The sequence below is a fragment of the Coenobita brevimanus genome, chromosome 105 (genome assembly GCF_032717465.1).
Source record: "Coenobita brevimanus isolate Jiangsu-jjx chromosome 105, ASM3271746v2, whole genome shotgun sequence".
In the NCBI taxonomy this organism is placed as follows: domain Eukaryota; kingdom Metazoa; phylum Arthropoda; class Malacostraca; order Decapoda; family Coenobitidae; genus Coenobita; species Coenobita brevimanus.
In genome coordinates this window covers 26,492,838-26,505,424 of record NC_137058.1, presented here as the reverse complement: position 1 = coordinate 26,505,424, position 12,587 = coordinate 26,492,838, and the positions used below count along the sequence as shown (strand labels likewise).

General features: G+C 45.9%; 1 protein-coding gene across 2 annotated transcripts in view; it reads right to left on the bottom strand.

The window, feature by feature from the left end:
* The window catches only part of LOC145416290 (long-chain fatty acid transport protein 4-like), a 148,038-nt gene that overhangs the window by 44,521 nt on the left and 90,930 nt on the right, over window positions 1–12,587 (bottom strand). For both annotated transcript variants that reach the window (XM_080285288.1, XM_080285289.1), the window contains 2 exons: window positions 5,448–5,565; window positions 5,017–5,160 (listed from right to left, as the gene is read on the bottom strand). In XM_080285288.1, the coding sequence (XP_080141414.1) occupies window positions 5,017–5,160; window positions 5,448–5,565 (262 nt within the window). The remainder of the gene's footprint in view (window positions 1–5,016; window positions 5,161–5,447; window positions 5,566–12,587) is intronic.

The window sequence follows — 12,587 nt, the reverse complement described above, 5'->3', positions numbered from 1 at the left end:
ACCACCTACATCAAGAAACCAAAGTCCTCAAAGTCAAGGATCACCTAGACATGAGAGGCACCCAGTTTCTTGCTGCAGCCTCCATAAACCCACAACATCCATTACAGTACATGGCAGCACATCCACTCACACCAAGGAACATCAAAACAACACCCAGCACACGATACCATACACAAATACTGTCATCTCTCCCCCCTCGCCCACCTCAAACCAGCTTCCAGAAGCATATCCACACTCAGATCACTCGCTGCTCCATTCAGTCACTTAAAGACAACACACAGCTGCATGCACGGCCTCCTGATATCCACCCTTCTGAATCCTATTTTCCTCGTGAGGACAGGGTCCACCTGGCCAGGCTGAGATGTAGGCACCATCAAGCCCTCTTAAGCTACCAGAAGAGGCTGGATGACTCTGTTGCTGATGCCTGTCCAGGATGCAACACAGCACCCCATACTATTAAGCACATTATGGAAGACTGCATTGCACACAATCACCTATGCCAACAACACAACATACACTCTTTGAGAGCTCTGTGGGAAAGCCCGGTCTCGGCCATGGCCTTCCTAAGGGACTCGGGGCTGTCCGGCCACACTGCCTAGGGAACAACTACTACTACTACTACTACATTTACATGTTAAAGTTGGCACTAATACTCCTTCATGTAAGCCTCGTGCAGCTGCAACACACAAGCCTCTGTTTTTTATCAAGGCCTTCATAGTACCCGCTACTTTTCTTCCTTGTGCCACTCTATTTTCCACTTTATTTGCACATTTTCCTCTTTTCTATCACTGTACCCATGTATCTCAACTCTCACCAGTTCGTGTCTCTCACTATTCACTACAACATCACACTGGGAGTCACCTTCTCTCTTGATTACCATCACTTTACTCTCTTCTACATTTTCTCGCAAGGCACAACGCTCACAGACATCTACAAAACTCTACACTCATCTATCATGCTCTTGTCCGATATAGCAGAGTGAAAGAAGAGTTCTGGACAAATGTGGAAGTGTGCATGGAAAAGTTTGGAAGGAATGAGAGAGTGTTTTTGATCGGTGATATGAATGGTAAAGTAGGGAAAGTGAAGGTGGATAGAATAGTTGGTGAGTGGGGTGTGCCTGCTGCGATAGATGAGAATGGCAGTGCGTTAGTGGACATTTGTGCTGGGAGGGGGTTGGTGATAGCCAATACCCTCTTCAGGCATAAAATGATCCACAGGTATACATGGCGAGTGATGAGAAGGGTGGGTGGTGAACTGAATGAAAGAAAGGCAATGATTGATTATGTGTGTGTGGATGAAAGGATGCGAAGATGTGTAATGGATGCAAGAGCTTATAGAGGTTGGGGGAGTGGACTTTCTGACCACTACTTGGTGGTGGCCAGAATTAGGATACAAGTAAGATGGAGGTACAGAAGAAGGGAAAGACGAGAGGAAGGAGTAGTTGCAAGGAGAGTGGAAAGGTTACAAGAGGATGAGAAAAAGGCAGAGTATAAGAGAGAAGTGGAGGAACGATTGGGCAAATATGAATTGGAGCAGATGGGGGACGTGGAAGGTGTCTGCAGAATATTTACAGAAGAAATATGTGCAGCATGTGATGTGATGTGTGGGAGGAAGAGAAGATGGAGGGGGGTGCAAGGAACAGCATGGTGGACTGAAGAAGTGAGACAGGCTGTGGCACAAAAGAAGAAAGCATACAATGAATGGATGAGAAATAGGGGCGTGGAAGAAGTTGAGAGGCGGAAGAGAGAGTTATATGTAGAAAGAAAGAGAGAGGTGAAAAGATTAGTAAGAGAGAGTAAGAAGAGAGTGGATGAGGAATTTGGAAGGAATTTGAGTGTAAAGTGGAGGGACTGTAAGAAAATGTTCAGGAAAGAGGTGAAAAGAGAGAGACAGGGTGGAAGTGAGGTTAGCAGGGGAGTGAAAGATAAAAATGGTAGATTACCAGTGGAGAAGGGAGAAAAAGTGAACAGATGGAGAGAACACTTTAAGGAATTGTTGAACATAGAGGATGGAAGGAATGCGAGTATAAGTGGCTGGGGAATGGCTGGGAGAAGGAAGGAGGTGAGAAGACAGGAAGAAATCAGTAGGATAGAAGTTGTGGAAGCAATAAAGAAAGTTAAATTGGGGAAAGCACCAGGAATTGATGGAGTGTGTGGTGAAATGCTGAAGCATGGGGGAGAGATAGTAGTAGAATGGATGTGGAAGATGTGCAGATTGGCATGGAAGGAAGGTAGAGTCCCGGAGGATTGGAAGTCAGGTATAATTATTCCCTTGTACAAAGGAAAAAGGGAAAAAGAAGTGTGTGGTAATCATAGGGGCATTTGTCTTCTTAGTATAATAGGAAAAGTGTATGGTAGGATATTTATTGACAGAGTTAGAGAAAGAACAGAGGAATTAGTTGGAGAAGAACAGGGAGGCTTTAGGAAGGGGAGAGGTTGTGTAGATCAGATATTCATTCTTAGATCTTTAGTGGAAAAGTTTCTAGAGAAGGGAAAGAAGTTGTATGCGGCTTTCATGGATTTGGAGAAAGCATATGACAGGGTGGATAGACAAGGATTGTGGAAAGTATTAAGAATATATGGGGTAGATGGAAAGTTGTTGAATGCGTGAAGAGTATGTATGATGGTGCTAAGGCTGCAGTGCGTGTGGATGGTGAACTAAGTGAATTTTTCTCTTTGGAGGTTGGGTTGAAACAGGGATGTGTCATGTCTCCATGGTTGTTCAATCTGTTCATGGATGGGGTAATAAAAGAGGTACAAGGTAGGGTAGTGGATGTTGGAGTGGCCCTGATGAGAGAGTATAGTGTTTGGAAACTCCCTGTACTGTTGTTTGCAGATGATACTGTGTTGTTGAGTGAAGACGAAGGGGAGCTGCAAGGCTTGGTGGATGAGTTTGGGAGAGTGTGTAAGAAATGGAATCTAAAGGTGAATGTAGGGAAGAGTAAAGTGATGGTCTTTGAGAGAGGTGAAGTCAGTGAATGTACAGTGAGGTCGGATGGCGAGGAATTGGAAAATGTGAGTAAGTTTATGTACTTGGGTAGTGTGATGAGTAAGATTGGAGGTTTAGAGGGTGATGTGCTTGAAAGGGTGCAGCAGGGAAGAAAGGTTGCTGGTTCTTTGAAAGCAGTGATAAGAAACAGGGAAGTGAGCATGGAAGTGAAAAAGTTACTACTTGACAGTATTGTGATACCAACTCTAACGTATGGAAGTGAAGCTTGGACGTTGTTGGAAGGACACAAGTCAAGAGTGAGAGCAGTGGAAATGAGTTATTTAAGAGGAGCCTGTGGAGTCACATGGAGAGACAGGCTGACGAATGAGGATATAAAGGAGCATTGTGGTGTGGATGTGATAGGAAGTGTTATGAGGAACACACTGAGGTGGTTTGGCCATGTGGAGAGGATGGAGGGTGAAAGACTGACGAAGAGAGTGTATGTGAGTGAGGTGGAGGGGGGAAGAGGGAGGGGGAGGCCGAGGATGAGATGGAGGGATGGGGTGGAGAGGTATATGAGAGAGGGGGGTTTGAGTTGGGAGCAGGGCAGTGAAATGGCGGGGGACAGGATGACGTGGAGGCGATTTGTTTGTGGCCACCCCAAACGGGATTGAGGCGTCTGGCAATAGATAGATAGATAGAATTACGGAGCATAAGGGTTTCAGAGTCAAAGTGGATAAAATACAAGTGATGATATTTAGTGCTAGTGGTGGTACTGTCAAAGAAGAAACAGCATTGCCAAGTGGAGTTTGCCACAAGCGTGTGGGAAGTAACTCCATCTTGAGCAGTGCTTGTGATAAGTGAGAACATAAGAGATGTTGTGGTATTAGAGGTAGACTGCTTAACAACGCTAATTTCGTGTGCGATTTTTTTTTTTTTTTTTTTTTTTTTTTTTTTTTATGCAAGGAAGAAGGAACCAAGGCCAGGGGCCTGCAAATTGCTCCCTTCAAGAAAAAACAAAAACAAGATAACAGGGGGCCAAATTCAAGATCCATTCATTTTGAGATGACTGGACACCACTGTGTCTGAAAGACTGGAGATCAAAGGCAGCAGGAAACACAGACAGAGGGAGACAATTCCAGAGTTGATATGTCATGGAGAGCATGCAGAGACTGTTAAGCATGAAGGGATTGATCTAGCTGGCAAGTCTCTTGAGGTGTGTGGAAGAGTTTGTTATTTGGAAGACATGTTATGTGCTGGAGGTGCAGCTGGAGCAAGTTCAGGGAACTGTTGCCTCTCCTGACATTGAGAGGGCTCTCTTCCCCTGTGCTTGGGGTTCTTCGTATGCAGCATGTTAAGAGTGCTGTATGGTACTGAGATCTGGGCAGTAAAGGAAAAGGATATTTGTAGGCACAAATGTACAGAAATCACAATGATTAGGTGGATGTGTAGTGCAATCTTGAACACAAGGCCTTGGGGGTGGGATAGAATTATGACTGAAGAGTTGAGAGGAAGGATGGAACTGGAGACTATTGGCCCTGTGATGAGGAGGGGTAGATTGAGACTGAGATGGTTTGGGCATGTGGTGAGGATGGATGATGACAGTAGGGTGTGGAAAGTGAGAAGTGTGGACATACGGGGTAGGGTTGCAAAGAGGTGGACCGAAAAAACCTAGGACATGGTCACAGAATGTGACCTCAGGGATAAGGTACTAAATCGGGAGACTGTGAGAGACTGAGCAGCATGGAGAACCGCCATTAGGTGACCAAGGCCGATGTACGTAAGCATGTTGGAGCCTTTGTAAATGATACGAATCTTCATCATCACTATCACATCATCCTGATTTTTTTCTTCTTCTGGCCTTGGGGAAAAGGTGAGGTAGAATCAAGAAACAAGGAAAAGAGTGTACAAAAATGGGAGAACTATCAACTGCATATCCAGAAAAACAGGCTGCATAATGACACACACATCACTGAAAAATATGGTAGCTACAAGCCAAAAGAGGGGATTACAGTACAGTATATGTCTATAAAGAATATCTATATGTTGTACTCTGTAACATGCAGCCTCCCACTCTCTTCTCCTCACCTGGCTTGCAGCGGATACACAGGCCATTCTCGTCCCTCACAAGTTCCCTGGTCTCCTCATTCACCTTAAGTAACGCCACTGGGTACACACTTGGGAAAAGCACAGACACGAACCCAACAGCACCTGGTTTACCATCCATGTTTACTGTTGAGAGTAAAAACAAACAAACACTTTATTAATTGCTTGGGAAATACTGTTAGTCACCAAAAATGCAATCTAGTTTATTATCTAATCATCAAAATGGAACACTGAAACTGAGAGAAAAAAAATGTACTCTTAGCATATATATCTGATCCCTAATAGAATAGTTCACAGTTATCACACAGATTGTACTAGGAAACTTCTCACAATTTTATGAACTGCCTAACCGGTAATAGCAAAAATACTTGACAACATAGTATTCAAAATGTCAGTGTTAAGAATCCACTTACTGATATTGGCATTTCCCTCGGTGGCTCCATAGAACTCACAGATCGTGGGAATTTTAAATCTATTTTCAAACTCCTTCCAGATACTTGGCCGCAGTCCATTGCCAAACATAATACGGATCTGCAGAAATATAATGAATGGTGCAAACATTAAAAAAGATTATCACTGGAGTAGTGTATTTACTTATTTATAGGGAGTAGGTTGTAGAGATTGAGACAGTTGGCAGAGGAGTTTGGAAGGGTGTGTGAAAGGAGGAAATTGAAAGTAAATGAGAATAAGAGTAAAGTGATGAAGTGTACGAGGTTGATAGATGATAGGGGGATGAATATAGTTTTGAATGGTGAGGTGCTTGAGGAGGTAGATTGTTTTAAATATCTAGGGTCACATGTTGTTGTGGATGGAAGAATAGATGCAGAAGTGAAGTTTAGAATAAATGAAGTAGGAAAGGTGCTGGGAGGAATGAAAAAAGTGTTTAAATGTCGTTCGCTTAGAATGGATGTAAAGTGAAGGCTGTATGAGGGTGTTGTGGTAACGACTGCATTATATGGGGCTGAAACATGGAATATGGGTGCAGCAGAGAGGAAAAGTTTGAATGTAATGGAGATGAGGTGTCTGAGGAGTATGTGTGGAGTGACGCGTATGGATCGGGTGCGAAATGATGAAGTGCGAAGGAGAACTGGAGTTGTTCGGGAGATGGCTGGTAGAGTTGAGCAGAGGGTGTTGCGATGGTTTGGGCATATGGAGAGAATGGATAATGAGCGATTGGTGAAAAAGATAACTAGATCTGATGTGAGAGGTGTAAGGCTGAGAGGAAGACCACGAATAGGATGGATGGACAGTGTGAAGAGAGCGCTGGATGCGAGAGGGATGTCTGTTGAGCAAGGAAGAGTGGCTGTGCATGACAGAAATGGGTGGAGAGAAATTGTGAATGAATAAGTGATGACGCAGCCCTGAGGGGATATTCTCCCACATTTGGTCTGATCAGCTAGTCAGGTCAGGTGTGGGTAAGGGGATGGGTCTGTTATGATGTGGCAGGGGTAAACCAGTTCTGCTGTCAGGCCCTGCTGCGGATGTCACTGATTGCATTGCGCAGTTGACCCTTGTGCGTTGTGGTGCGGTGAGGATCTGTCCGTTCTCCCCTTTGGGGCTAAGATGTGAATGAATGTGTTTGAATGGATGAGTAAATGGGGAGTGTGTCGTCCTGTCTCGGCTACCTCCCTTTCCTTGGGGGAAGCAGCCTAGGTATATAGATAGATAGATAGGTTGTAGCTCCAGCCAACCAGGGTGGTACTCCCAAGGAAGATGGGAAAACTGGTGATAGGGAGAACAGGAGCTCCCATTTCATTAGCCCTCAAGACTAGTTCCTGACTATCCCCTTTTGCTGACCTTTTCAGAGTGTCACCAACATGGAGAGGTCAGCATACTCTCCTTAACATATTTTTCTAACTGTCTCCTGGACACTACATTACTGTACATGCACTTTACACACCACACATTGTACCCTACTATGACACAGGGATTGGTGCTGGCAAGGACGTCATGTAGCTAGAAAACCTCACCCTCATTACCTAGTGGCAGACATGACAGGAGGTGTGGGGTGGGCTCCAGCAACACAGCTTTGGGCAAGGAATGGGCAGGGGGTGTCCCAGTTCCCCTGTCTGGATTGGCGACTGTGCAGGCAGGGCCTGTGGTCCATCTCCACCTTTCATTTATTCCAACTGGGCTCCATCAATGTGGATTTGGACAGGAATCGGGCTGGGGGTATCCCAGTTCCCGTCTGGGTTAGGAACTATGCAGGCAGGGCCTGTAGTGCGTCTCCATCCATTCATCATCCAATCCTATGACGCCCCACAAGGAGCACAGGAACCCGGGGCTAGGCAAGTTGGTCCTGACATTTAAGATGAGAGTAACCAGCCTCACTCATCCCTGAGAGGCATTTTGTGAACAATAAACCCCAACCACCCCTTGGATATAAGCCTACATAGGCTCAATCCAATTCAAGCACCTTAATTACCCGCTAAAACACCAGGTACCATAATTTGGTTATATGGTTACCACCCAGCGTGGGAAATGGTTTCCTGGTGTACAGGAAACCATTTGGCTTGTCGCTCAGTGTAGAGTCACCCACAGGCACAAGGAAGAGGAAAGAACGAAGGAAAGAAAGAAAAAAGAGGGAATGTAAAGTCACCCGTAGGCAGAAGAAAGAGGAAAGAAACACAGAAAGAAAGGTAGAATAGGAAGGATGGAAGAGAGGAAAGGGCAGACATCCAAAGCAGCACTACATCGAGTGAGTGGATCCGTCTCCACCTTTCATTTATGCCAACTATGTAACAGGGAGGTTGCTGGAGATTGTCCTTAGTCACCTTTAGGCGACCAAGACAAACACACACACATGCATCTGGGGCCTATCTAAATGAAATAGCATGCAAGACAGTGTGGTCAAATGGTCTGTCACATGGAGAGAATGGATATGTTGATGCAGATGAAATGGATTTATGTGAGTGAGGGCCATATAAAAGTGGTACAGGAGGCTTCAGAGCACCCCATCCTTAGCTAATGTTACTGCCTTATTACACCCTAACATTTTCATGTATGCTATATGGTGCTGGGAGGGAATGCCTTTATGTGGAGGCATTAATATTACCAGGCAAGTCTGCTGACTGTTTATAAAAACATCTCTCAACTCCCACTCTATCCCCAATAGGATAGAAAGGGGCAACTCCAGCCTGCAGTCCACTGGATTCATATTCAGACAAACCTGGGGCTATACCCACTACAACTAATTCTACTGCTGTTTAATACAAGGTATCAACACAGCTGGTGGAAGGTGGTGATGACCATTATCTACTCACTTGATGTAGTGCTGCCTACTTCTTCCTTTACCGTCATCATTCTTTTTCCGTATCTGCCCTCCTCTCTTATTTCTCCCATCTTTCTGGTCACTTTTCATTCTTCTTCTTCTTCTTTCCTTTTCAGGTGGCTTTACACTGAGTGACAAGCTTAATTGTTTCCTGTAAGTCAGGAAACCACATACAATGCTGGGTGATAACCATATAACCAACCCATATGTGTTCCCTGTGTATCAACAAGTAGATTGGCAGAAGGTTAGTGTCCCTCCCCATAAAACAACTACCTCAAAGACAAATGACTATCCCTTACAGGATTATGGCATCTGGCTACAGATAGAGAGATCAACATACAGTCAAAGCCCAATATGCGATACCCGGTAAAGTGATACCCCAGTTTAATGATGGAGGCAGAAATACCATCGTACCCTGCCTAAAGATGGCCAAGCCTTGATTTTGCGATGTGTCCTGTGATGTATTGTCTTGGAGAGATGGTCCCAAAGTTTGAATCACACGCTTTTCCTCAGTCAGCTGAGCCCACCCGCCTGGCAAGACGCACAGAAACACTTGTGCAGCCCCACACCCTTTGCGCACCCACATCGTTCTTCTCGCACCGCCCATCACTGAGTGAGGATCTCTCTTACGCTCGCCTACCCCTAATCGTGATACATTACCAATATTATGCCAGCCACTATCATAGTGCATTGTAACTGTGTCCCAGTAGTGCCATGAGTAGGGCAGTGAATTGTAACTGTCCCAGCAGTGCCACGAGAGGGGCAGTGATACTTACCGTGTGTGGGGTGTAATTCTGTGTTAGTTTTGGCCTAATTAAACGAGCATGTCTGGTAAGGGCACTACACGTGGTGAGGCTAGTGGTGACCTTAGTCAAGGTGGTAGGTGATCTGCTAGTGATGGTGCTGGTGATGTTCCCACAAAGCGCCCTCGTAAACTCCGTCTTCTTATGCACCACGACAAAGGCAAGGGCGTATGTGCCATTGCCTTGGCTCTCCACCTGGCCCCGTCGACTGTCTCGATGATCATCAAGAAGGGGGAGACTATCAAGGCTGCCACTGGGAAAGTTGCAACCTTCACTGACTCCCATATCACCCACCAGAGAGAGTCTGTGAAGGAGGAGCTGGGGCTGATGCTCCGCATGAGTTGAAGATCAGAACAGGAGGAAGGCATCCATGAGTCAGGCAATCATATGTACAAAAGCTCTCTCCCTGTGGGATGGCTTACAGGTGAGATGATGCATTCTTGATGCTAGTGAAACCTTTAAGGCTAGTCATGGGTGGTTTGATCATTTTAAGACGCAAGCCTGCAAAACGTTAGGATGCATGGTGAGGCAGCGAGTGCGGATGCGGTGGCGGCAGCAGTGTCCTGACAAGCTTAAGCAGATCATCGCGGAAGGTGGCTACAATGCGAAACAGGTCTTGAATTTTGACATGACTAGGCTTTTTTGGAAGAGAATGTCTTCCAAGACATATCTTGCAATAGATGAAAAGTCTGCATCGAGGTTCAAGGCCTCGAAGGACCGGCTTACACTGCTGCTGGGGGGGCAATGCCAAGGTGACCTCATGTTAAAACCGCTCCTAGTCTGTCACTCTGAAAATCCGAGGGCTCTGAGTGGTTATGTTAAGGAGAATTTGGGGGAAATTTGGAAATCAAACAAGAAGGCCTGGCTGACGTACTACATCTGTTCTTCCTATTTTCATTCTTACCTCTCTTGTGTCCTCATGAAGTATGCCTCCAGGGAGAACTTAGCCAATGGATTTCTCATGGTGGTGGACAACATGCCTAGCCATCCTCCTGTCATGAAGGACCGAGCAAGTAATACAGAAGTGGATTTCCTGCCCCCCAACACCACGCTCTTGTTGCAATCTATGGACCAGGGGGTTATAACAATGGTCAAGGCATACTACCTCCACCATACTATGCAGCAACTGGTTAGGCCATGTGACAGCGATGACAGGACAACAGTGCAGTCATTCTGGAAGGGATATAACATACGTCATGCAATCAAAAAATCACGGCTGCATGGAGGGAAGTAGGCCAGCCAACCATGAAAGGTGTGTGGTGCAAGCTGTGGCCAGAGTGAATACACTCCTTCACTGGCTTCCCCAAGGGCATGCGAGCACCGCCGACAGAACAGGTGCGGCGGGACACTGAGCAACTGTCCCATGAGGAGGACGTGAAGGAGGTCCTGGACAGCCACAGGGAGGAGCTCAGCAATGAGGGGCTCCTCAATATGGAGATTCAAAGGGCACACCAGGAGGCACAGGAGGAAGAGATTGTCCCTGAGATGTGAGTCTTCAGTATGATAATTCTGAAGGAGATGGTGGCCAGGGTTGATAAGGCCATCACACTTATGTACAATCATGATCCTCTCCCAGGACGAAGCAGGGATGCATCTGATCGGCTGGAGGAGGGGATGAAGGTGTATCGGGTGATGCTGAAGGAAAAGATGAGGGCGGCCAGACAGACTACCATTTCTGCCTTCTTCAAACAGGCCCCAACCACACCAGTGACCCACAGAGGATCTTTCCAGCCCTCAACCAGCAGAGAAACAGTAAGGGCCTTGTCCTGCTGAGGACGTTGTGCTTGGCAGTGCTGGACCTCAACTGAAGCCGATCCCCGTCTCCCGTGTCACCTGAGTCTCCACTGCAGCACTCTACCACTCCATCGTTAACTTCCTCGCCCCAGCCTCGATCTCCAACACCATTTTGGCCATTGCCTCTGTCTTCCTCACCATCACATTAGCCAATGCATCTGTCTTCCTCGCCACCACATCAGTCATTGCAGCAGTCTCCCTTGCCACCTCACCAGTAATAGCAGCTGTCATCCTCACCACCTCGTCTGTCATCGCAACGCACCCCATCGCCACCTAGTGAGTCATTGCATTGCACCCCATCGCTGTCCCAAAAGCCAGTGTATTAGTCTCCCGCTACCATCACCCCACCTCGCCAGGCTTCCCCTCCTCTGATCCTCCCCCGGAGATGGGGTTTGAAGCCTTTGAGGAGGATTAGTAAGTGCTATGGAGCACCACATGTCCTCTAGCCGTAGAGGGATAGCAATGATGACAACCAGGACCAGATATGGACTTACAAGAAGTAAGTGATGAGAGGTGTTTGATATTTCCTGACCTATTTTTTTTTATTTTCAGATTTTATTTGTTGGTTTTAGTGGTTATTAACAGGTTTTAGGCTTAGGTTAGCTTCTTTCACAGTCGTTACGCAATTTAGATTGCCTATAAACTTGTTTTTGGACTCACTTGCGAGGGATTAAGACTTAGTTGGGGGGGAATCCCAAGGTTCAAAAACGCATCCCTATACATGTTAAATCAGCCCTGATATGCGATATCCCGCCTAGTGATGGGCTTTTTCTTAAGGCATCCCACTGTTAAACCAGGGTTGACCTCTAGTTTGTATTAATAACATACATGAGGATACTGTGTAATATGCACAATAGCCTATATCCCTAAGGAGGAGGTGTTACCAATTCTCTGATGCCACATAAAAAAATTGCCCTAGTGTGTAGGTGGGAGGAGGCATGAAAAGGATGGGGTAGGCTTGATACAGTAAGTGGATGTGTGAGGATGTAAAGTGTGGATTTTAGCTCCTTCAATCAGGTAATGTAATTGTCATATTCACTGGTTCACTACTCGACCATTATATTCAGATTGGGATGGAACTCAAAATGAAAGGGTTAATGGAAGTTATACTGCATCATTCCAGTTGGAAAACTCACTCCCTAACTGAATATTATATTATGAAGGAAGCAAGAATGGCCATGTGGAGAGCATGGCGAGTGAGACACTGACCAGGAGAGTGTATGTGAGTGAGGTGGAGGGGAGGAGAGGGACAGGGAGGTCAAGGATGAGATGGAGGGATGGAGTGGAGAGGTATATGAGAGAGGGGAGTGTGAGCTGGATGCAGGGCAGTGAAATGGTGGGGGATAGTGCGACGTGGAGGCGATTTGTTTGTGGCCATTCCTTATGGGATTAGGGTGTCTGGCAATACACAGATAGATAGAACAATGAAATAAGAATGACATCATCTGACTACAGAGTTTAAGAAGGCATAAGACCTTGAAAAACAGAACTGGATGTAAAAACCTTGTACAGTATGAAGAAGTATACACCTTGGAAGTTAACAGAATATGACCACACCCTATACCTATTGCAACAGTATCATCAATGCAATAAAATTTTACTACCACTTGATATGGAGTGAAAAATTATAAGGGGACTTCCTGCATATGTTACGGTACCTGACGCAATGAACTCTAGCAGCTATA